The 27,012-nt window shown below is 39.0% G+C and overlaps 1 protein-coding gene across 1 annotated transcript; it reads right to left on the minus strand.

Annotated features, from left to right (window-relative positions):
- On the minus strand, positions 1 to 26,367 carry mrap2 (melanocortin 2 receptor accessory protein 2). The gene is made up of 4 exons (XM_002933917.3): positions 26,281 to 26,367; positions 23,909 to 24,042; positions 1,685 to 1,784; positions 1 to 471 (listed from the first exon to the last, which is right to left on the minus strand). The coding sequence occupies exons 2-4, from the start codon at positions 24,033 to 24,035 to the stop codon at positions 81 to 83; spliced, it is 618 nt and encodes a 205-aa protein (XP_002933963.1). The 5' UTR covers positions 24,036 to 24,042; positions 26,281 to 26,367; the 3' UTR covers positions 1 to 80.
- Between the last annotated feature and the right edge of the window lie 645 nt (positions 26,368 to 27,012).

The raw sequence follows: 27,012 nt of genomic DNA on the forward strand, positions 1-27,012 counted from the left end.
AAAAGTTTAAGTTGTGTTTGGGTGGAGTTCCCCTTTAAACTCAAATCAGTCAGTCAGCCACAGTTTTGCTTGCTGTTTAATCAGTTCATAAAGTCACACAAACTAGTATGGACTGCTTTGTTTTCCAAATTCATTGGTGGATCATATAATAGAAGGTCATCATCACCAATTGAAGAACTCTGGTCTGTGTTAACAAAGTTAGGGATGTTGAACTTTGCAATCATATTAATGTCCTCTTCTACCTTGGAATTTCTAATGGTTTGCTGAATGATAATTTCATTGTCCATGGCTCTGTTCCTGTTCTTTATTCTTTCTGGCTGGTCCACTTCATTAATGTAGCAGTGAAAGAGAGACCGTGATTCTTCTGTTACATTGCGAGAGAAAATTCTGTCAGTGTCAGCTTCAGTGTTCCTTCCAAAATCAGGCGCAAAACTGTCCATTCTGAATTGTTTCTCCAATGAATCAACATTTCTACAAAGATAAAAAAAAAATCAACTGCAGTCACACATTAATAAAATATATAACACAATTTGGATGAGTGTACGAGGAGTTGTGTTCTTGGTTTATAGTAAAGAAATTATGAACATGATAGAAACCCTTCATAGATCTATGCCACTACTGCTCCTACATTAGTCTTCATGTCATTACTGTATGTTGTGTTGTACAAAGGGGTATTACTGCTCAGTTAAATATCAAAATTGACACGGTTAAGTTATTCTTTGCCTATTAGCGAAATACATGAAGCCAGATTTACACAAATCAAATTGGGATTTTCTTTTGGGGACTCCTGCATTCAATAGGCTTTGGGCCTTGAAAATCTAAGAGATTTTACTGGACTATCAGGCTAAAACAATCAAATTAAAATGACGGATATATGGCCCAGACAAAGGACTGCATCAACTAGCCAATATGGTCCCCAATCCAGCTGGAAGATCAAACCTGCCTGATCGAGATCAGTCATTGCCATAGGGTATCATGTAAACCTTTATGGGGGAATGTAATAAAAGTCATTAACACAAAATGTATGCCTATGCGCAAATTTAATATAGCTTTTGCGAGCCTGGAAACTTTTTATCGACCATTTCCCTAACAGAAGGAAGACAGTGAATTTTATCATTTGCCCCACAGCGCAGTGTATGTAATAAAACTTATTCACGAAAAAGGTGTTATTTTTTACCCCATCTTCAAGCATACCTTAAAAGTGCAAAATGCTAATTTTATTATCTTTGGTTCCATTGCTACCATAATATATTGCTGTGGGCAGGATATTGTACTGAAACAGAGTATATTCTTGACATGCATCATTAATGTATCGTTTATAAGCAATTGTAGCTGCAACAAATCTTCTCATAGGGGGATAAAATGGTTATGAAAGAAGGGGTTTGAGTTACATGAGTGATGGTGTGAACCATATCCTCATTGATCTTTATGGAGTTTATATCCTCATTGATTTTTCTGGGGTTGCATGAAATTGGTTGTAAAGTCAATTGTGTGAATATGATCTATTTGCCAAATGAAAATCACATACAATTGATATGATGTAAGTGGCTGCCCACTGTGTAAATGTGTAAATATTTTTTTTTTTTTATTGCAAGTCTGGTCCCCTGTATGAACAGCACTGTAGTGCTACACAAGTAAAGATATTCATACAGACATAATAACATGGATAAACCAATGGACTTACTCTTGATGAGGAGCTCCTGTCTTGGCCAACAAAGTCAAAACAAAGAACATGAATATGACAAAGACTGCAAGACCAACCCAGAATCCAATTACAATTGAGTCTGCAAGTCAAGAAACATATGTTAGTTTGCAGCCAGGACATATTAGTTTTATTTCTTCAAATACATATATGTATATATGCTGCTCCAGCATGCAAGTTCTTGTTCTTTAAATGACAAGTACTCCTTTTTAAATTAAAATCCCTAAAAAGACTGAAGAACCCCCAGAATAACATACCATTCTTTTTCCATTCAGTCTCATGTTGTTTTTAAATCACAAGTTGAAAACTGCAGCTCATTTCAAGCTCTTCCTCACGTTTACAATTCCACCCCCTTTTTTTTTTTAGCTCTCCTTCTCTCTTTGACTGTGAAGACAGTTAAAGAGGTGCCTCCTGCACGTCTGATTTCCATTGGAGCAGAAGGCAGCAAGCATGAGCAATAGACACCTATTTGACCATCTTAATGGCCAAAAGAGAAGGAGAGCTCAGAAAACAATAGAGGGAGTCATTTCTTTCTAGACTAGGAAGTAGCCTAAATGAGCTGTAGTTTTCAGCTTTTGATTTAAAAATGATATGAGACTGAATGCAGATAGAAAGGTATGTTATTCTAGGCATTATTTAGAGTAGTTATAGAGAAAAGGTTTACTTATTCTGTATACTGTATGTGCCTTTTTTATCAGAGGTTACTGGCTTTGGTCATTTTCTTTTTTAAAAAAAAATTATAATCACTGGCTTGCTGACAAAATAATTGTAGCAGCTAGGTAACACTGTGCATTTAACTGTCAGCAGAGCACATGCAAGAAGAATGCCCACCTAAAAATGAGTATAGATTATAACCATCAGTTTTTAACGACATATCATGCACACTAGCGAGATAGTGAAAATCCAAGCAGTCCACTGACATGGGGTAAACAGCTGCCAAAGTTTTTATGGCATAATCTGCAAAAATTCCCAAGGTGGTAAATGGACTGCCATCCAGCTAGTAAGACTGACTCAACCTGGCTAAAATTGGTCTAGGTTTTATCTGGAATGGGTTAAATCTATAAAATATATCACACATAGTTTCGGAAAGCATCTGGACTGCAAGCAAGTTAGTATTTTTTGAGAAATATTGGAAAAAAGTAAAACGTGGTGTAAACAATAAAAGCAATTATAGTCAAGCACGAAACACGTTTTACAGTCAGCTACACATTCATTCAATTGTTGTTGTACAGTGTATTCTCACATTAAACAGCTACACACCCTATATATATATATATATATATATATATATATATATATATATATATAAATATGCCCCTTTGTCTATTATTCTAAAGAAAATCCAGGAAAAGCACCAAAAAAATGTAGAAACATATGAATAGAGGCGCCAATGTGGTTACAAACTATAGTAAATAACTTACACTGTGTACTGATCATTTCCGGTATATTCAGTAATTAAGGGAATAAAGGGAACCAACATGCATGTCCTTTAGTTCCAAGAAATTTGAATCCCGCAATTACATAGCAACATTATATATATTTAAATTACTTTTTGTTTGATTAAAACCTAAAGGTTTTGATCTTAATCTTTAATAAATTGCTTTAATATAGCAAACACGTTTTATCTATAAAAAAACCTAAACTATTTCCTGGTAAATGAAAATGAAAACCCTGCAAAAGGTCAGTTTTAAACCAGTCTAATGAAACTGTGTGAATAAGGCTTTTATGGCTTTAAATCCCTACTGAAGGACATCAGTTGATAAGGATTTCAGCTGATATATACCAAATGCATATTTTATAACTCAACACTTTTATAACATTTACAAACATTTACACATACTCTAGAGAAAGATTTGTTCAAAATGAAGGTAATTTACATCAAAATAAAGAGCATAAAGCCAAATGTGCAATTCTCTGCTATCAAGCTACATTACCCAGCATTGAGCTCACAGTAAGAAGAAAGAAAGGTAATTTCTCTTCTTATACTGTACTGTAGCTACATTAAAGTTTCATTGAATGCCTAAGAAGGCAACCTGGAGATATCTGATTGCCTGCTGGGAAAATGCTGCTTAGCACACAGGGGGTCTTTGAGGAAACGTAATGTGCCTGTTGGTCCTTTCGTGAAATTAGATGATTCATTTTACTTAGCTCTATAAAAAGGACACATCTGTCTCCTGTAATGATGCCAGGTGCTCTGCAAAGTCGTAGGATTGCCCCAGCAATCACTATGCCTGTGGTACAACCATTAGTGGTTGGTGGTATTTGTTATATTTGTTCTACCGACAAGTATATATACCGTCATTACTTCTACTATGGGGATAACAGCACAACAGTAGGGCATATACCAAGCAATGAAAGTCTGAAACTGCTAATTAGCAAAACAGAAAAGGAAATACATATATATTCATCTAATAAAATAGACCGGTCATAAAAATTATCTTACATATATTTATAGGGGAACTGCATCCAATATATATTAATTACATAATTTAAATTATTTTATTAATTATATTTTAATTACACGTATGGGACCTGTTATCCAGACGCTTGGAACTTTGGATTTTCCAGATAATGGATCCTTCTGGAATTTAGATCTCCATACTTTCTATACTAAAAATGATTTGAACATGAATTAAACCTAATAGCTTTGTGTTAACTCCAATAAGGATTGTATGTCCCATTCTCTTCTCTGCATTGCTCTAGCAGATTGTATGCACAACTGAAACACTGCAAAGTTTTGTCAGTTTTTTCACATTGTGTTTTATTCACAGCAGGGTTATTTCCCCCACAAAACAGGGCATTTTTCCGTTTCATATAACAAAATTAGTAAATATTCATTGACCTGAATTTTCATTCATTTGGCCAAGCTTAATTTTTTTTATCCAGATGGAGTTCAAATTTAGTTGAAAGCAGCAACTAATGAAAGCAAGTGAATGAAAGCAGCAGCGTTTTACGCCCCCCCCCCCCCAGAAAAAAATCTTCGATAGAGGCCAGTTCACAGTGATCCATACTCAGATCTGATGCCCACATATTTCCCGCCCCCAGCCACCTACCCCCCACTCATGTCTCCCCTCCACATCCGCCCCCCCGCTTTCTCTATAATAACTCCACTGAATGAAAATGTCTAAGCCTTAAGCCTTTCAAATATATCAAATTAACTTCTGCTGCCCTTTAACCTTCAATCTGGAGTACTCACTCATGATGTGCATGTGTGTGCCCTAACATGGCTGCCTGCACTGGGAGCACCCTTTGGTGTGGGGCGCCGAGTGATTTTAAATATATCAAATTAACTTCTGTTGCCCCTTAACCATACAAGTGCCCTGCTTTCTTGCTCATTATATGCATGTGTGCAATGTAGGATTGGTCACTACACCCTTCATTCCTACATCACACATATGCATAATGAGAAAGCTGGAGTACTCATTCATCCCCAGCATGGCCGCCCACATTGGGAGCCCCATTCAGTCTCGGCTGCAGAATGCTTGCTAGTGGGCTTTTCTTAAAAAATACCATTTCTCCTCAGGAGTGCAGACTCTGTTAGGCTGCATCTCCTCTGAAGGAACTAATTGTGATATTTCAGTCATTTTTTTTTAGCCTTACCAACAATATAAGAAATTCAGTTTTTACTCTCCAGGCTTAACCATTTAATGTGCAGAATATGTTCTTTTATCCACTTCTTTTACCTCAGTTCTCATTGCACTTAGTACATACTGTTATGTGCACAAAAAAAATAGTCCATTCCCTTTACTTCATTCTGCTACTGATGCTTTTTCATACATTTTGCAATCAAAAGTGTTGTTGAAAGAGAGCCTTTCAGTGAATTGCATCCCAATTCTATCTGCGGTCATTTGGTTTGTAATCTTCTCCATTATAAATCTCTTTCACACAATACTCTCCGCTGCTTTCTGTATTCTATTATTGCAACACTCACTGCAGGTCTTACAAGGTATATATATATAGTAGAAAATGCTTTCATCCCTTGAGTCATTGCCACTTTCTGTACACAACAGTACTGTATTTTATTGGCTTATTAGTAGTAGATACCTCTCAACAGTACTGATTTTCATAGGACAGTCCCGACTTTAACAGCTCAGCCTGCAGTCCCAGATTCCTATTAAAAAAGTCCCTCATTTCCCATTGATCTCCTGCACTGAATGCCAAAAAAGATACAAAGGTTCTCAAATTTAGTTAGACAAGTAGGCTTTTGGCAGAGAGCCACCAAATACTTAACAGGCAACACCTGCACTTAGAAGGGTGGTCATGGGTCTATTAATACAGGGCAGAAGCCGGGTTGGGTAGGTTGGAAGTGGGCAGGTTAGGATCTGGTGCCAGTCGAAATTTTCTAAACCTGCACATCACTACTAAACAGGTCTCTTGGGGGAACTGAGACTTGCAGCTTAAAGAGGAAGTAAACCTTTTTTTTTCTCTTTAAAATGACTCTAAACCCCCAGAGTAACATACCATGCAGTCAGTCTGATCTGGTTTTTCTGACTTATAAGTTGAAATCTCCAGCTCCTTTCCTCCATTTTCTTTTACAGTGTGAAGCCCTGCCCCCTCTTTTTGCTGAGCTCTCCTTATCACTTCGACTACAGGATAGTCGAAGAGGAGAGCCTTCTGAGCATGCCTGACAGAGAAGCAGCTTTCTGGGAATGCACAGAGAAGCAGGAGTCAGTGTGCAGCAGCAGATTTTTTTCTGTATCACAATAGCCTTGGATATTCTGATTGTTCAAGAACTCATCCAGGCCCCTCTTAAAGGCATTAACAGAATCTGCCATTACCACATCACTAGGAAGGGCATTCCACAACCTCACTGCCCTCACCGTGAAAAACCACCTACGCTGCTTCAAATGGAAGCTCCGTTCCTCTAATCTAAAGGGGGGGCCTCTGGTGCGTTGATTGTTTTTATGGGAAAAAAGAACATCCCCCATCTGCCTATAATCCCCTCTAATGACTGCCAGACTCACTGAATACACACAAAAAACGCACTTATGAAAGTGCTTCACAAACAGAAAGTCTATGTACCCAAATCACAATTCATATCTGTTAAAAACCTATATATATATATATACTATACACATTACCCCAGCACTCCATTATATAGCTTCAAGAGAAAATTAAAAACCAATTTTGCACACACTGAGGAAAAAAAGTCTGCATTCTAGTGAAAAGAGACACGTTTAGTTACACGGTTTGTACAAAGTATACATAAGCTGATGCGCCCCTTGGTTTTTAATTTTTGAAGCTATATAATGGAGTGCTGGGGTAATGTGTATAGTATATAATACAAGCCACTCACCTACGTGCACCCAATTAGTTTTGATTGATTCATGGGATGAGCTGCATTTTTTGGACAGATTTATGTATATATATATATATATATATATATATTTTTTTTTTTTTTTTTGAGCACAGGGGGTGCACTTCCTCAGGGACAGGGTTTGTCCCTGAGGAAGAGCACCGTCTGTGCTTGAAACGTTGATCATTTTTTTAATAAACACTTTTTTCTTTTCGCATTAAAGCCCCTGTGTGTGCGGAGCTCTTTCTTTACATTTATATGTATATATTTACTTTCAGACCATAGTAACATCTAAAACTATGCCAATCATGTGCAACTGTTAGGTCAAAAATAATTTATGTGAAAATTAGTGTAAAATATGGTGACATGTTATTCTGGTTTCAGACTGGTTTTTTTTTTACCACAGAATTTTTTAATTGGCTACATATTTGCATAAAATCATTCCTCAGATTTATAACTACAAGTGGTTTTACATAGCCTTGAAGTGACAATTTTTAGTATATTTCAAAGCCTTTTTAAACACACCTATAAAAATCTGGTTGGCATGGCTGTTTGAATTTTGAAAAGAAAGACCTGCAATTGCAACAAGTGCCCTGTTCTACAGAGAAGTGGAAACAATTACAGGTTATATGTGATTCACTGGAGCACTCCATGCAAGGACAAGCATAAATACAAGAAAACTTTTTTGTATCATGTACTTGGGAAAAGCACAGCTTAAATGCCTTATATTGCTTTTGTGTTAAACAAATATTAAGGCATTCAACATATAATTAATGCACACTGCATTGTTAGTCACACAAAATCACAATTTCTGATTATGCTGTGGGTACAAAAGGGCTTCATTTTACAGGAGTACCACATACTGTGCATCTTGAGTATATTTGAATTTGTGCATGTCTGTCGTCTGAGCTACTTTAATGACATTATCATATATTCATAAATACACATAAAAAGGAAGATTGTACCATCCATATGTTTCCTACTGTACTTAGTCTCTGCATGTGGCAATCATAACAACTTCTCACATTGCATTAGCAAGTCTGCTTTAAATAGAAGCACCACAGACAAACTGCACGCATTTCATGTATGTGCCTGTGCATCTGTTTTGAGCTTAAAGAAGAATACACCTCATATCATGTTGCTTTTTAATATGCCAGTCTTTTAAATTTACTTTACTGCTGCCAAAGAGATGGCTTTCATAAAGTTCCAGAATGCTACACATACAGCTACAAAACCACATACAAAAACTGCTGCAGTTAAACTATCTTTACAGCTAGATGGTGAGAAACTAGAGAAAACGGGCCTGTGACAGACTTCTTCCAGCACAGTGATCTTAAACCAGTGGCTTGTGAGCTACATGCTGATCACCAACCCATTTGAAGTTGCTCCCAGTGGCCTCAAAGTAGGTGCCTCACCCCAAGGCAATATTCAAAGCCAGAATTCCATAAGAGATCGCTACCATGCTCTGCTGTTCTTTTTTTTACATTTCTGGATTGGAGGTTTTTGAAGCATAAAGATGCAGCTTTACTCCAAGCAGAGCCTTCTGCAGGCCAGCAGGCTACTAAATATCCAATCACAGTCCTGATTTGGCATCCTAAAATTATCTTATTTCATGCTTGTGTGGCTCACCAACACTTTTTACATGTGTGTGTGGCTTGTGAGAAAAAAACCATTGGCAATCCCTCGTCTAGCATATCCTATTTGGATAGGACAGCAAATGTATATAAAAAGTGTCTTGTCAAAAAAATCGGTTATAGGTAGACTGCACAAATAAGGGTATGTGATTTTGCTGTACTGGTATGGGACCTGCTATCTAGAAAGCTAGGGACCTGGGGTTTTCTGTAATTTGGGCCTCCATACTTGTCTACTAAAAATCATGTAAACATTAAATAAATCCAATAGGATTGTTTTCCTCCAATAAGGATTTATTATATCTTAGCTGGATCAAGTACAAGCCAATGTTTTATCATTACAGGGAAAAAAGAAATCAAATTTTAAAAATTTAATTATTTGATTAAAATAAAGCCTATGGCATAACAAGTTTCCAGTTAATGGATCCCATACTTGTATTTTGATTTGTATGCAGTGTTAAACAAAAGAACTGGCAATGAACACTGAAGAATGGAAGACAGCTCCAGCAGTAATTACTGCAAATTGCTATTTATTGAGTAGTGGGTTCACAAAATGTTATTTTCGTCACTCACACGTATACACCAGAATAGTGCAGAGGACACAATAGGATTTCCCACTGCCTGATTTTTCAAGGGGCTGACTGGCTCAAAACTTTCTACTCGGTTTTCTTTCAGCAACAAAGGACACAATGACCCTGGCCCAATGCCATCACACCACCAAAATGCCATCACACACACTGCCAACACCATCATGCCAAACCATTACACTGTCCCCCTTTGCCTAGCCAGCAAAATTTGCAACCCTAGGATACAATCAATCCTATATGACAAGAATCTAATATAAAAAGGTAATGTGAAGCAGGCATAAAGAATGGCTGTAGAAATTACAGAGCAATCCATTGACAAGGGGACTCCTCAACTGACCCTTCACTTTCAACCATCCCTCTGAACCCTACTGTTGCATACCTTAATGAAACACCAGGAGCCAGAAATGGATGAAATGGCCACAGCATTTATTCATATTTTTTCAAATAAATAGGACCTTGCCAGCCTCACCCCAAGGCAATATTCAAAGCCAGAATTCCATAAGAGATAACTACATGCCAATACATGCCAATAATCAACCAGCATCTGCCTTCCTGGGCTACCTGACAAGCCAGGCACCCAGCCGCTAGGGGTTGGGTGGGCAAGTGTAACCAGGCAGACAATTGTCATCACTCCTACAGGATTCATGCCCGTCAAGCACCTGCCTCACTACCAGTCGGCTGCATCCCAACTAAGCTACAATAAGCAGGCTCTGTTTTTTATACTTACCTATCGGTATCTGAACACCTACTAGACATACTAACAGAGGATTATACTATATGTAGGTTCCATCCGCAGTAACAGTGCTCTAAGCATGAGCTGAAATCCATGACTCAATAAGGCCCGGTAAAATTAGAGGTAAGAATCTGACTACAGGCTGCTGAATCAAGTAACTATATCAAACAGAAATACCATGCAATGTACAGACTTATTAACCCAAAGCCTGGGAAAGTTACTGCATTCAGGCTTTGCCCTATTCCTGACTAAGTTCCACTGCCCTCTTTGTATACTTCAACTACAGCTCTCTGTATACTATATAATATATATTATATATTGTATAATATCTATATAATATATAGATGACATCCGCAACTCGATAAGGCCCAGTAAAATTAGAGGCTGAATCAAATAACTTTATCTATATGTAGGGATCCCCAGATTTGGGCCCCTTAGGTGGGTTCCCATTTAGACAGGGACTAGAGGGTGGCCTCATAGGATTTGGACACCTAAAGGTGGTCCTAGATGTTTTTGTGCTAAAAGAGGGAGTTTTTCTGCAGTTCAGACAGCAGTCACTGGGTGGTGTGTTGGAATATAAAAGGGGATGACTCCCATGTTCAGCAGGTTTTAGTCCTGGAACTACCCCTCTGTGAAAAGGTTATCTACAGGCTGGAGTTCTAGCTTAGGAGTTTCTATAATAGTTCACTCTAGCAATCCATCTGCTGGAGTGTCTAGTCAGGTGGATTAAGCCTCACCCCAAGTACTATGCATAATATAAGGATATAAAGGTGAGATTCACCTAGCATGGTGTGCTAAATCCCTGGAGGGGACTGGGTTTAAAGGGGAAGTAGCACCTACAGTTTTGTTGTACCCCTCAGGAGGGACTTGTGCTTTCCCAAGAAGGGACTGTGGGGGTGGGTGAGGGTTACCTGCAAGGACTGTTCCTGTTTAAAATCCCGGAGGGGAGATCTTTTGTTGGCCATGGGGGGACCCCCGGCTGGAAGGTTGACACAGGAGGGTCGATCAGTCAAGTGAGGACTGGTTCAAGTGCCCAACCCGTTGGTTGGAGTTATCCCAGGGCACTGATTGCCTTGGGACATGGACTCCCTCAAGGAGAGGTGGAGACTTTGATCTTTTCAGTTATTTGAAGTCTGTGTAATTTCTTAAAGGAACAGATACTCTTTTTGGGGACTTTCACAAAGACTATGGGGTGGTGGGAAATGTTTATTGTGCCTTACATTCCTTCCTAGGTTACCCATTGTACCCTTGGCAGACACCAGGAGGGGCTGTTAAAGTGGATGTAAATGGAAATGAGCATGGTATATGGTTTGTATAAGGTATGTCAGCCGGGAGGTGACAGTTTTCTTGAAGGGGGAGAATGTAGGGATCCCCAAAATTGCCCCCCAGGAGGGTTCCCGTTTAGACAGGGACTAGAGGGTGGCCTCATGGGATTTGGACACCTAAAGGTGGTCCTAGTTTTTGTAGCAGTGGCCACTGGGTGGTGTGTTAGAATATAAAAAGGGAAAGTTTCCTGATTCAGCAGGTTTTCTGCCTGGGACCTCCCTCGGTGGAGGGGTGAATAACAGGCCTGTGTTTAGATAGCAGCTTGGGAAGTGAGAGATCACTCTGGGAGTGATAGATAGGTTATTTAGTAAGGGCAGATGTTGCCCCGAGAGGATCCAGTAGGATTAAGATCCCCCAGCACTACATCGCTGGAGTCAGGGGGTAATAGTGGTCAGTTTAGGAGATTCCTAATCCAGTGGGTGCTCAGGCATGAGTACCGGGGTGAGGTCTCTTCTGGCGTGAGTACCGGAGGGAACCCCAAAGGAGGTCTCTTCTGGCGGGAGTACCGTGGGTAGCCCCAGGGAGAGAGGTTCTCCAAAGAGAAGTGTGTACCCTGACTGCAAGTGTGCTTCTGGATAACCTGTCTGTCTGTTCTGTCTACAATAAATAAGTTCTACTGGTTAAGCATCACATCAGTGTCCTGGTCTCCTCATACAAAGAGGATCCTCACTGCCTGATAAGCAGCTACCCCAAGGGAGGGGCAAGGTACCCAAGGGATCTCTAAACATAAACCACTGTAATCTGGCTGCTGGTCATTCAGATCCCTTGTCATGTAGCCCCTGTGTTGATAGTTTCAGGGCTTTCCTTTCTTAAATAAGGATGTCAGCATCACTGTATAATATTGGGTAGCCATATCCTTCTTTTTTTTTTAGATACATGTAAAATCCCCATACTGCGTGGCTAGTAATTTTTCTTTACAAGAAATATAAAATAAAATAAAAGAAATGCATTCTTCAAAAAACACACATATGCATACAATTCAGTAAAACTGCAAAACCACAATTGAAGACCTAAAATATGTGAAGGCCAAAGAAGTGCATTTATTAGTCAATAGCCGTGTGTGAGGATCTTGTATCACTATGCTACACATTAACATTGGGCTAGTTGGGAAAACTTGCCAATCAATCTTCTCCACACAGTGAGCAAAGGGTCACTGCAATTGCGTGTTGTGGATAAATAATAATGAAATAAGGAATGAAATGGATTGACTCTAATGGAAATTGATTTATATACCAGAGCAGGATGATTATAATATGTTATGAGGACAGTTATGGCAGGGGATTATCTCTATCAATTATTTATAAATGAAAAATAACCATGCATACTGTGAACAAAAGGACAAGTCCATTTTATATTGTGAATACACATTGTAATTTATTTTAGACTCATTAATATACCAATTAGAAAAAAATATACACATTTTATTGGCTCCTTAAAATTACAGTGTTTCAGGCTTTACATCTCTAAACAGGCATTATACACCTTTTCTGAATTATGCGTGCTGGAAGCAATAGAAATAGAGGGGTTCATTTTGTTACAGGACACATTACATTATGGGGGCTATTTATTATGCTGTGTTAAACAAAATTTGCTGGAAAAACGGTGTAAAAAAATCTGTGTAAAATAAACTGTTAATAATGCAATTATTTCTGATGGAAGGCACTCTAGGATAAACCATGTAAAAAATGACAGTATTTTTTGCACGGCAAAGCCTGGCAATGTGTGGAGTATGTTGCTGCTGTTTTTTACACCACATACTTAATCTGCCCCTTCGAAAGCAATGGTATACTATCCCCACCATATAACACATAAGAGCAATTAGAAATAGCATCTCCATCACATTATTTAGTAAAGGCATTGCATACGGGCACGAAAAGCACATTAAATAACGTGAAAAGCAATGGGTATTGTAAACAATGAGAATATTGGCCACTGGCACCCAGTGCACATTATATACAGTAAAAGACAATGTAATATTGGGCTACAATGCATGCAGAGTCAATGCAGTGTGGATTTCATTTATAATGCCCCATTAAAATGTAGTAGGATAAAAGCGATGCCAATTCTAAATATTTTCCCATCCCCAAACCAAAGTAGGTTATCTATATCTAATCTAATGTATAATACTGCAAAATACGGGTTCAGGTAACAACCTTGTACTGTATATTACACATGTAAAAAAATCCTGAACTCACTACTGTTTTCCTACTTGGTTGTTTCATACTTTCTGCCTCTATTTTCTTTGGTATCCTGCCTATCTTGTGCTTCTCTTATCAAGTATCACTTTTCAACTATTCTATTCCTTTCCCAATCTTAAACACTCAATTTAGCCCGTCTTTCCTCATCCTGCGACAAAAAAATAGCCGCGGGCGACAAAAAAATAGCCACGGGCGACAAAAAAGACGCGGGTGACAAATGCGTTTTGTGAATTTTCACCGTTTCGTGAATTTTTTTGCCGTTTCTCGAATTTTATGGCGAAACGGGACAGATTCGCTCATCACTACTGCTCACCTCTCCTTTATTTTGCTGTTGCTTACTTTGATTTTCTCACCTTTCTCTACAACCCTATCTATTCTCTCTTCATTACCAATTCTGTTTACCATGTTCCTTACCTACATTTTCCTGCCCATTACATTTGGTTCTTTTTTATGCACTCGCTTTCCTTGGATTTTTCTCTCCTTTTTTCTCCCTTATTTTTACTCCTTCTTTTAGTCTCTCCTTATTCTTTCCTATTTCTTCTCCCACACTCTCTCACTTGTTCCTGCTTTAAACCAAAACAGAGCAAGAATGTTTTATCCTGCTATTTGTAACATCCCTGTTCACCCCTGCCCACCTCTACATTATCTTTTGCAGAGGCAAAAGGTATGGCCAGAAGAGCAGACAAGAGTGAGATGTATTCTCCTACAAGAAAAAGAGTAAACCTTTTCATTCCCAATCAAGAATTTCTTAAAAACAAAAACATTTCAGAAAAAATATACATATTTACATATATTTTTAGATTGTTTCTATAACAGTCCCCTCTGGTGGGAAAAAGGGGTGGACCATCGCTGCTGGGCCAACCCTGGGTTAATCATCATTTAACTTAATTGACTGGCTGTTTGGTGGGAGGGGCAACAATACATTAGAATTACCTGAATTGTGGTATCTTGGCAAGGGACTAATTTGTGTAGCATGCACAAGGATATAGAAATCTCTCCCTGAAATGGCTGTAGATACAATACATTCAAGAAGGGGTTGGATGGCTTAAATATATGACTTATATTTAAAAATTGATTTACTTAGAGATAAACGTACCTCTTTCATGTCTAAGCTTGCAGAAGATCTGAAATATAGTCCATCTAATAGTCCTATCTAATTATGACCATCTAATTATGACCATGTACTGTATTTCTTAAAGCTTCAAAGAACAAACCATTGCTTTAATAGCACTAAAAAGCATGCATTTAACCAGGGCAGTGGTTATGAGCAGCCTGATTTAATATTTTTTTAATAACTGCGCTCACTTCTGCAGCAGAACTTTATAATTAGCCATTTACTGTCTGGATCCTGTGTTTTTATTCAAATGAAACTCTATAATAAAAAGAAAACTAAATTGAAAAGAAAATGAAAGCTTAACAGTTGCAAATCTCATGGCGTTACTTCAAGTGAAAGTACACTGTTCCTAATAATTACCATCACTGGAGAAAAATATAAAAACACAATGTTCTTCTGTAAAATGCAGTTACCAGAACAAATACCAAACAAGCAAAAAAAATACCCTGATTAGATTTAGTGCACTTTGTTTCATAAATATTTGTTTCAAATGTTTCTTAATAACAAAACTGAAGGCAACTAAAAATGTTAAATTGCAAAATATCACCAAACCTTCTTAGTTGTTTAAAGAGGAAGAGTGTCATGAATCTCTTTTGGCTCCCAGTTAAACACAGAATCTGCACAACTAAGGGTATGTATCTATTATCTAAAAAATTGTTATCCTGTAGTCCTGTTGAAACATATAATACTTCATTCTTTGCGTTTTTTGTGATAATAGGCTTATACTTAATTTCCCTTACAATTCCATAAAAATTGCCGCTTGGATCCCAAGTTTCAGTGTCTTAAGACCCCACTTGTGGAAAGGGTTCTTATTAGCCTGAGGCAGGAGGCCTCATCAGAAAGGAGAAGATTCACAAAGAAGCAGTACTAGTTACTTTGAAAGCAAGTTTCTGCTACAGCTTACTCTAGGGGGCTGATTTACTAAGACACGAATTCCGACAAAAATTGGAAAAATTCGTATTTTTTGCGATTTTTTTCGGCGCCTTTACGACTTTTCGGAAATTATCGCGACTTTTTAGTTACCAATACGATTTGCGCGAAAAAACGCGAGTTTTTCGTAGCCATTCCGAAAGTTGCGATTTTTTCGTAGCGTTAAAACTTGCGCGAAAAGTTGCGCTTTTTTCGTATCGTTAAAACTTAAAAGGCGCGTCGTTTTGCGCAAGTTTTAACACTACGAAAAAATTGCAACTTTTTGCGCAAGTTTTAACGCTACGAAAAAATCGCAACTTTTGGAATGGCTACGAAAAACTTGCGTTTTTCCGCAAAAATCGTATTGGTAATGAAAAAGTCGCGATAATTTTCCGCAAAAATCGCAAAATACCGATCATTACGAAAAAAACGCAATCGGACGCATTCGGCCCGTTCGTGAGTAAGTAAATGGGCCCCTTGGAGTCTGGGATTTAGGGTTGAGATTGAGGGTAGTTAGAAGGGGAGTCAGAGGCTCCACTGAGGAAAGCAGTAAGGTTTAGTAACATAGCTATCACCTGTCAGCATAGAAACTCATGTGCATATACTCAGGTGCAGTGATCCAAAGAGGAACACCACATTAGAGGCCATCACAAAGACTCTGTAGATACGATTCTATTGTAAATACAGCAAAATATGATCTTCTAGAACAGTGCTGTCCAACTTCTACGGTGCCGAGGGCCGGAATTTCTCTAGCATACATGGTAGAGGGCCGCTAATGGAAGCCAGTTTTGACCACTCCCCCTTTTGAAACCACACCCACTTCAAACCACACCTATTTTATCACAATGGTGGTAGCACAGCAAAATCCCAAATGCTTGGTCCTTACTGTGTGGATATCAACCATCATTCATATGTGAAAGAATTATGTCATATTAAGATATACCCTTAAATTCCATATGCCTCCTCCTCGTCTGTGGATAGCAGAGCAACCCCCAGTACATAATTACACACCTTAGGGACCATTTAATGGCTATTTCCAACTGCTAACAAACTCCCACAACAACCCCCTGCCAGGTTCACCTCCCACAAGCAGTATAGGGCAAGCAGAGTATGGCACACACAGGCAGCACTCTGCCTGTCCTATGCTGTCTGTGTGTGCCATACTCTGCCTGTCCTACCCTGCCTGGGTGTGCCATACTCTGCCTTCCCTATGCTGCCTCTGTGTGCCATACTCTGCCTGCCCTACCCTGCCTGTGTGTGCCATACTCTGCCTGCCCTACCCTGACTGTGTGCCATACTCTGCCTGCCCTACCCTTCCTGTGTGTGCCATACCCTCCCTGACCTATGCTGCCTGTGTGTGCCATACTCTACCTGCCCTATGCTGGCTGTATGTGCCATACTCTGCCTACAGTACCTATGTCTGAGGTGTGAAGAAGTGAACAATGGGAGTGATTACAGTCTGAGCCTGAGGTGTGAACACTGCAGGGGGTGAACAATGCAGAGATAAAAGGTGTGAAAAACACAGGGGATTACATGATTAAACAATACAGGAGGATTACAGCCTGAATCTGAGGTGAGAACCATGTAGGGGGGCAGTTAATCTCAGTACTGATACCATTTAATGCTTACTCAAAGGTAAGCCATCAAAGCAGCCAGACAGGTGGGGGGCCACACAGAGGGGGGTCGCGGGCCGCATGCGGCCCGCGGGCCGCCAGTTGGACAGCACTGTTCTAGAAGTTGCCAAATGTTGTAACTCACCAGGCCTGAGTGGTGGGTTAACAGCATCATTTTCAATGATGCAAAACAAAAAGGAAGCAAGCAACAATGCAAAAATACACCTGAATAACAACTGCATATCTAAGATTTAAATAAATAATGAAGATTCCTTTAAATGGTACTTGTTTTTTAAAATTACTGAAGCACAACAAAAAGTGATTCTGTAACTAAGGCAATGCTAATTGACAATATGTGTCTGAATTAAAATCTCTCTGAAATCAACGCTTTAATTCGTTTCTAAGGCAACTGTGCAAATTTAACAGAGGTGTTATGGTACAAGCAAGTAACAGAAAGCAAGTTAGAGAAATAGCAGTAGCAATTTTGCAATAGTGTAGGAAACTTATAAACTTATAAACTCTTACTGATCATGAAGAAAAAGAATTTGCCTTCCACTAAAAACCCTGACAAATAATTCACACAGCTACATTTAATTTGCTGCTCATTGCTGCTGTGTGCTGAGAGGGTTCTATTGCACAGGAAAGAGATTTGCTCTTTCAGCTTCTAGAATAGCAGCCTGGACTGTTTTAATAACTGTGCAAAAGAAGCAGACACTTCATCAGGTTGTATGTCTACAGTGTGGGTATTTTAATGTTATTGCTATTTTTGCTCATACACCCATTTTGTTATTTTTAATGCACCCATGGCTGTTGGTATAGGGAAACACACCTGGGCATCATCCAGTAAGTGCAGACCAATTCTTCATTGCCTGCCTTATTATATGGAAATTCACATGCTTGAGGGGTTTTCTATAACACAGTTCTTGGGGGCAGTGGGGCCCCACCAATAAAATCTTTGCCCTGGGCCCTGATAGCACACAAGCTCTATCCCATGGAGGTAAAAGCACACAGCTCCTAGTAGCTAGGAGAAGAGCCTACCTGTCTGTCACACATCTTTACAAGAAGTTCAAAGGGCAAGAAAGAATTGCCACTGGTCTCTGGTGCTCTATTTCTGGAGGGCAGAGACCTGTATCTTGCCTGCAATGACACCATAATTCTGAGGGAAAATGCTGCATTGTGGGGAAAAAACATAGTGATTGCAATCAAAACTGCACTTTGCACACTGCATCAAGGTAAGTGAATGTGCCTATAATGTATTATAATGAAGCGGAGATTGCACAATGTAGTCTATACCAGTGATCCCCAACCAGAAGCTTGTGAGCAACATGTTGCTCATAAACCCATTTGAAGTTGCTCCCAGTGGCCTTAAAGCAGGTGCTTATTTTTAAATTTCTTGGAGGCAAGGTTTGGAGGCATAAAGACCAAGAGTACTGCCAAACAGAGCATCCTGTAGTCGACATTCCATATGTTTTTCTGTTTCCATAGGGAGTATGTATCCAAATAGTTAAAACTTCTGAAGTAGCATTTATGTCGGTGGCCACAGATTTAGATCACTACAGTTACTTAGAGTCCTTAACACTATTAGTTCTATGGCACACGTAGCATTCCTCAGGAATGCCTGTTTTCCAATTCAGGGTCATACATTTTAGTGGGAAACAAGTGTGGGTGTAGGTGTTTTGACCACTGTGGTTGTCTCCAGGGCCGGATTTCTACTTGGGGCGCCCCAAGGCCGCCTCCATTCAGCGCCCCCCCACCCCCGCCGCGTAAAAGCGAATGCGCATGCGCCTAACTTGCGCATGCGCGAACAACCCCCTATCGCTAATGCGCATGCGCAAGCGCCTAACTTGGAACTCCCATACGGAGCAGTGGGGAGATGTCCCCATTGCTCCGTATGGGAGCAAAATGTTAACATTTGCTTGCGGCGGGGCGGCATGCCGCCCCTGTGTATTTGCCGCCCTAGGCCCGGGCCTTTGTGGCCTCGCCACAAATCCGGGCCTGGTTGTCTCTCAGTATGTACCATAGCCCTTAAAGGGGCTTGTCACCCTAAGAAATAATTATAAGTCCTTTTTAATTATGTTAGTTGCACAAAATAGACTTTACTTACATTCTATAAATTATTTACAAATTTACAAATTGTTCCCATCAGTCATTGAATTCAAAATCACAGAAAGCAGGCGACACCATTTTGTGGACACTATTATCGAGACAAGCTTTGCTTCATCCCAAAATCTTGTCTATGCACCAGAATAGGGAACCTGATGCTGATGCCCATGCAATTATAGGCCGAGAGGAGGAGAGGGGACTGTGAGGAATGCAGTAACATCTATGAAACACAGAATGGAAAGTCAGGCAGAGGTGGGGGAAGGCAGTATATAATTGACAGCTCTGATTTTTAAATATATTTTTATGCGTATTTTTAATTTTAATTTAAAAAAATAATTTAAGTTCCATGTTTAATTTGCAAAGGACTTTTATTATACAGCTTTTCATGAGTGAGCGACAGGCCCCCTTTAAAGGAGGTGGAAAGTCATTTTGGCATTTTACTGCCAATAGATTTGCCACATTAGTGCCACGTAGAACAATATATTTATTCAGCAGAAACCATTGCCATAGGGCATTGCATTGCCCAAGAAGCTTTCTCCATTTGCTTAAGACAGCAGATGCCATTTTAAATACACATTCACCAAAACCATTAAATATTTTTTAACCCCTTCTTTTGATATCTCTAGCATTTTTTGACCAGACTTATTCTGTATACAATGTATGTATTCACACATACTCTTTTCAGGTCATTCCAGTGCAAGATGTTTTGGGTTACATTAATGACAAACTATGCACTAAGAAATCCAGCATGCAAATCACATTATGGTCACAGCTTTTCTATCTGCAATGCTTCACCACTTGTTTAGCCTCTGTTTAGTCAAATAAACTTGCAAACCAAAGCTCTTCTACTGCACTCTCAATTTCCTGCTCTCCCGTACAGCTCAAGATATTGGCAATTACTTTAAAGGCAGGCTATCTACGCTACACAGGGACCTTTTTCTTAGCCTCTATTTTTTATCTCTGACCCTTGTGCCTTGTGACCTTTTTACACTCTAATTTCACAATATGGCATTTATTGTGTAAAGTCGTGATTCAAGAGATGTCCTTGGTATTTGCTTTGATGATTACACCCTGCCTACCCCTGGAGTTGTTTCCCTTTCTTTCTCTGCTTTATATTATTGCAAAAAAAAAAAAACCCAAAACAGTGTCCTCTACATTCTTCTGTATGTGTGATCCATTCCACATTCTACTGCTAACAAACAATATTCTAATGGCCTATTTTAACAAATACGGCTGAGCAAGTACTGTGAAATCATGCCTGGTGCCACCTTTGTACCAGCTTTCCTTTTAATAGCTATTATTAACACTTGTGAAAATTCATTAACGATGACTGTTACTTTAGGAGTAGGGTGCTGCTACTAGATAGCTCTGTTCTGGATGTAGATCTACTCTAGATTCATGAGGGCTTTAAAAAATCCAAAGCCTCCTCTGAGAAAATATATTAGGAGTAAATAAAGAGCTCTGGGATCATGGAGCACTATGGTACCTCTGTCCCTTTGGTATGGTATACATTTTTGATCAATTTATGAATGTTTTGTGCCACCTTCTGGGCAGTGGGGGACAGCAAGTGACATCAGGGGGTGGGGTGATGATATCACAGGGTGGAACGAGTGACATCAGTGGACAGGGAAATGACACGGGGACAAATCGCCACGTCAATCAAAGGAAGGCCTAATTTGAAAAACCGGGCAGGCAGTTTGGACCCAGACAGCCCTTCCAAAAACCAAACAGGTTGCAACCATAGTGTGTGATACTGCCTATGGTTTGTATATATATTTTGCTCATTCAGGTTCTAGGGCAGTATTTGCACATTTATTATGTGGCTTACTCCTAAGTACTTTCATTTTAAAGCTGCTTTAAGTTTAAGTTGATTTAATTTATTAAATTAAATCTACATTGTATTTGTACTTCTATGTGTTCTGGCGCATTACACATATGTTTGTGATACTGTTACTGATACTGTTACATGTTCCCAGGGCATAAATCATGACACTGACACTGCATTTATACTGCCATAAATTCTGGTGCAATACAAATAATGTTGGCACTTAATTTAGTATATTATATGCTTATCTTGCAAGTATGAACCACAAACAGGACAAATATATCTGCATGGTTTCCATGAAATATCAGTTCTGTTACTTTATCTTAGGTAATATGAATTGTCATGATATTGCAGCCTCTCGTGCACAAAGGAAATTACAATCTTTAGATAAAAAAACTGTTGCTGTGATCTTGAGTGACCATAATAAAGTAAAGCAGTTAAGTAAAATGGGTTTGGTGTCAGAAAACTTTTATAAAATTACAAGATTACTTGTCTTAACATTTGACACAAATTTGCGTTTCGTACTAGTTCCAATTTTCCCAAATCCTGTAAAAAGTATTTAAAACTAATTCATACTCTCATAATGTTTCAGTGGCAAAATGTTGTAATAATTATACAGTTTTCAAGCTGTTCTGGAGCATGTATTGCCAAGATATTTTCCATGTTAAAAAACAACATTTTGTTAGCATGCCAAATATGATGTATTTGGAGTATAACACATTTAACAAGCTAGCAAAATGTCTACATTATATGGATAATTTAAGGGGAAAAGAATGGTTAATAGATGGGGGATACTAATTTGTTAGACATTCCCCAGTGAATAAGTGCTAAATTCAGACCCTGGTCTAGTGCTCCTCTTCGCTGATGCGGCTTATGGCAATAAATAGAATTGTGCCCAGGGGGTATTTTTTTAGAAAAGAAGTGCACAGACCTGTTGGCCAAGAGTTAGCTATAATATTCACTGGGGAGCCTAACAAATGAATACACATTCCCCCAGTGATTAACCCTTTTTTTTTTTTTATAAATCAGCAGGGTCTATGCAACTCCCAGCAAGAAAAATGAAAGCAACAGCCAATAGTAATCACTACCCACTACCTATTAGCTGGGAGGTGGTAGCATGGTACAAGGAAACATGACTGAATCACCTGCTCAGTGTGATGGGGAAAAACTGGCACATGATATCAGAAAATCTTAAGTCACCATTTAGTAAAGTTCTGTGTGCTCACTCAGGGATCACCTGACAAAGCTGCTCTAACTGTAACAGGCCCATTTTACAAAACCACACCTGAAAAGCATAACATACACAAAGTGCACCAGAAGACACAGTGGCCCCAATCATTTTATGACATATTGTGGCCATAAGGATTTCATTACGCACTGTGGCACCTGTATATCATGACAGATTCAGTGTAGCACAAGCATCCCTTGCTACATATTGACCTTCAGCATCTCTAATACCCATTTCTAAACAATTCAAAACTCAGAAAATCACCAGAGCTGTATGAAGTCCCATCAGTGGAAAGGACACACAGACATTGGTAGCAAGGCCCCCTAAAACATTGGTAGCCAAGGCCCACCTAAAACATTGGTAGCCAGGTGTTATGTTTTTCATTGGTGCCAGGGCAGGGACCCCCTAAAACATTGCTAGCCAGCCCAGGGTCCCCTAAAACACTGCTGGTCCTCCCCCAGTGTCCCTATACTATGGGCCGCTCCCCACTGCAGCATCCTCCAACTTCCCCTAGCATCCTCCCCAGCATCTTCCAGCTCCCCCTTAGCATCCTCAGGCTCCTCCCTAGTATCCTCCAGCTCCCCCCAGTATCCTCCAGCTCCCCCCAGCATCCTCCATTTCCCCCAGTATCCTCCAGCTCCCCCCAAGCATCCTCCAGCTCCCTCCCAGCATCCTCCCCAGCATCCCCCAGCTCCCCCTTAACTTCCTCCAGCTCCAGCTAATATCCTCGGCTCTTTTACCCCTAAACAGCAGAGCCCTAGGAGTAAGGTAAATAAATGTATATTTGCATTGTTTACCAATTAGGTAAAAAAATACTGTATATACTCGAGAATAAGCCTAGTTTTTCAGCACCCAAAATGTGCTGAAAAGTACTCGAGTCGGGTGCCTTCAGACTAGCACCCTCTGTCTTTTGTGTGCAAATTAGGCCACCCGCAACCAGACCCTCCAGTGCCCTGGCCCGCTCCCAAATTCATCTTCATCTACTGTTCTCACCTGTCCCATTCTGCACTAGACATTGCACTTTATATTCTATATAATCTATATATTGTTTTGAATGATTTTAACTCTTTCTGTTTTAGCTAGGTTGCTGATTGAGCTAAGGGGGTAGTACTCTTAAGGTATCATTATTGATACCATATTGTTTTTGTTGACCCTCTTCTCCACTTACAGAGCTAATTTACTGTTTTTCTTTGAAATAAATATTTAAAAACATATACCCCACTGATGCCTCATTTAATGTAATTGTATTCGTATTTATTTTGATTATTGAAACTTAGCAGTAGCCGCTGCATTTCCCACCTTATAGGCTTATACACGAGTCAATAAGTTTTTCCAGTTTTCTTAGGTAAAATTAGGTACCTCGGCTTATATTCAGATCGATTTATACTCGAGTATATACGGTAATCTGCTGAGATTCCCTACATAATACTACATTTTCTTGTTGAGACTGTTTCCGCCACCTGTAGAATTTCCAAAAATTAACATGGCAATGTTTACAAATATGCCTAATATATGAATTTCTCAGTACGCTCTTTCAAAAGCTTTTAGCTAAATGGTAAACATACCTATTTTTAATGAATAGCTCTGTCATGAATATAAACATTTATTTTTTTTCTTGCATTATGCAAAAGCCAGACACTTACATTTATGAGCTTTTAATCCTTCAAATGAAACAGGCGCATATTCGTAGTATTCATATTCCCATGTGTAATCAGAATTGGACAACTGCTTATGTGATGTTCTGTTTGTTTGAACAGTTTGTTCAGACATATCTACCCTAAAAATGAAAGAAAAATGCACAGATAATTAAATCATAATTAGCCTAACAGACTCTTAACTACACTTCTGAGAATTATGTTCAATATTAGTTGGAGAGATGTAATTCTCTAGCCCTAATGCTAATGGCACACAGGGCTTTTTAACTTCCACAGTTAAAGAGACAGTATGCACCCATTTTCTCCATGAGCTCAATGAATAGGGCTAAACATACTTTTTGCCTATTGATTTAACCCCATTCTAAAAACAATCTCCACATGATAGTACCAGAGTCTTCTGTAAGCAGTGTATTCCTTAATCATATGATACAATGGTCACACATCTCTAGGTGCCATTAGCTTAAGCTTCTATGTCATAGTCAAGACCTATATTTTTTTTTAACTGTCTTTTGTTGAACGCCAAATCTTTGCACCCGTTTCGCGGAAAGCAGAAATTCGACGCAAATCCTAGGACGAAAAATGCTGGTGGCTTTAAAAATTTCATATTTTGATGTAGCACCAACACATTAATTTTGATTTTGCCATAGATTATAATGGTTTATGTCACCAAAGAGCAAACCCCTTAATAAATGTCACAGCCGCATCTGAAAAACATAAGATAAAAATATTTTCAACTCACCCTATCGTTAATACCCCAAAAATAGACTACAAAAACCTACCCGTGAAAAGAAAATTACATTTTGCATCAAAATTTTAAAACTAATCCCCTAAAATTGTTTTAGTAAAGGTAGCTGTTTATCTGAGATCTGCAGGGAACTGTGGAAGTGGCACTGAATGGAAATGAATTTGATTAGCAGCCCCGCAACCTATTATCTCCCTGTCAGCTTCAGGGTTTCGGTAGATAGTTGTTTTCCCAGCTCCAACAACCAGTCACTCAGTGTTACTTTGTTTGGCTACAGAAGGGATTTTATCAGATTCCATATTCACATTAATCTACTCAGGGGATATTCTCCGTATGAGCCAGTCACTAAAAAGACAACCTTTTCCTGATACAAACTAAATGTAACACAATGTGCTTGGCTCCATGTGAAACACAAACATGCCTTTTAATACTGTGGCAGTGACTGTAGGGAGAAACTATGTGATCTGTCTCTACATGACAATCTTAAGACACTTGACCTTTTTAAGACATAAGAGTAATGATTTGATATCATGTATAAAATGCTCCAATCTAACACATCCTATTTGTGAATTAATCTATTTTTTTCAATTAAATATCATTGTTTAATAACTTATTAGTGGGTATAGAGAATGATGCACAGTACTGAGGGGCATAAAATTAGAGCCACTGCCACTGGACTACTTGTGACAGACCCCCACACAGGAATCAGAGTCTACTGCAGTCATTGCACTGCCCCCACGCACAGAGAACTCAGAGCCTACCCCAGTCACTGTATTTCCCATTGTTTTTATCAGGCTTTAAAAGTGTCTGCCCTAGAGATATTATACAATCACAAAGGAAACTGCAGCAGTGCCTTAATGGCACTGGAAGTTATTGTTCCCTTTCCCAGAACAATGACTTAACTTTTTCAAATGTATTTTATATTAAATGTACATTAAACTAAAAGTAAAAAAAAAACAGCTAAGTTATGTTATTTTCATGTATAGCTTTTTAGTAAAACATTTTGCTAAGTTATGTTATTTTCATGTATACCTTTTTAGTAAAACATTTTGCTTTTTACTGTGAAGGCAACCACAAATATATGGATTTTTGATTAAAGGGGAGAGTGCATGAATTAAAGCTGCCTTGCTGGTCTTCCTAAACACATTCAACAGAGAGAAAAGACAATTTTCCACCAAATTCTGAACAAAAAAGTTACTTTTGTGTCTGGACACTGAACTCATAGTAGTAAAGTACCTGAACCATTTTATGATTGCATTATGGAGGTCCAAATGAAAAAGGGATCAGATGCAGTAAGTACAGTGTGAGACTGGTACTGTATATATTGTACACTAAAGAACAGATGCTGCTTTAAAATGGAAAGACACATAATTGCAGGCAGAAAGCTGTACACTCCATTCTGAAAATCAGTATTGGAATCTTAGATAAAAATGAAGCATATGTTTTAAATCATTTTAGTACTTCTCATATCTTAAATTCATGAATAATAGTTGCATAAATGAGTGTTTCAGCACTTTTTTTTTACAAGATATATGCATATATATTTAAAATCACCTTGAGTAATAGCATAAAAATACAGCTGTAAGCTAAAATAATATAATGTGTATGATGTACTTACTGTATAACAAGCAGTGCTCTCAGGCTGTTGCATCTCTTTCTCGGTTACATCCAAATGCCATTCCATTCAGAAAGCAACCGGCTCAGGTAGCACTGGAACACGCATGCGCAATAGAAAGCATTGCACGCCTGTTATCTCAGAGCTGCAGTTTCAGAATCCAAACATTAGGGGTCACTGTTTGCCTTCGATCTGGCATCGGCTGGGTTGGCAGGATTTTCATACGGTCGTTTTTCAGCTTCGTTTAAGATGTGCACACTGAAATGATTCCTCTCCACAGAAGAGCACAATAAAAGCAGCATGGGCATTTTCATTCACAGTGATTTTAGACTGAGAGACTTACACACGATCGTTCATTTTATCTGGATGGCTTGCTAGTCATCTGCTAATCTGATTGCAAATACTCCTTTAGCTGTACAGGGCTGTATTTTGTCCCTTGTTAGTGCTTCTTTCTATCAACTGAACAGCAGGAAATAAAAGCACTTGTTGAGGTTGCATAGAACATGAGGGGGTATGAGAGGAGCTCTTGTTTCAGTTTATTTGTTGTTTATTTCTTTGCATGGGGTCTGTTAGAGGTCAGTCTCTTAGCCCTTGTGTGGGCATGGCTGACATGGGTCCCAACTAAATCTATAAGCGTTGGGTTTCCTACCCACAAGCACCATGTCTTAGTACTGCTGCAGCACTTTGACTATACCTATTGCCCATATAACACAGTACTCTGTCTCTTCAGTACTG

This window comes from Xenopus tropicalis, chromosome 5, assembly GCF_000004195.4.
Source record: "Xenopus tropicalis strain Nigerian chromosome 5, UCB_Xtro_10.0, whole genome shotgun sequence".
NCBI lineage: Eukaryota > Metazoa > Chordata > Amphibia > Anura > Pipidae > Xenopus > Xenopus tropicalis.

Excerpts from the sequence above, each read along its gene's own strand:
- mrap2 (XM_002933917.3), bottom strand. The coding sequence starts at position 24,035 with ATGTCTGAACAAACTGTTCAAACAAACAGAACATCACATAAGCAGTTG. Across the intron at positions 1,785-23,908 it reads AGGATTAAAAGCTCATAAAT|ACTCAATTGTAATTGGATTC; the intron begins GTAAGTGTCTGG and ends CTTGACTTGCAG. Across the intron at positions 472-1,684 it reads ACAGGAGCTCCTCATCAAGA|AAATGTTGATTCATTGGAGA; the intron begins GTAAGTCCATTG and ends TTATCTTTGTAG.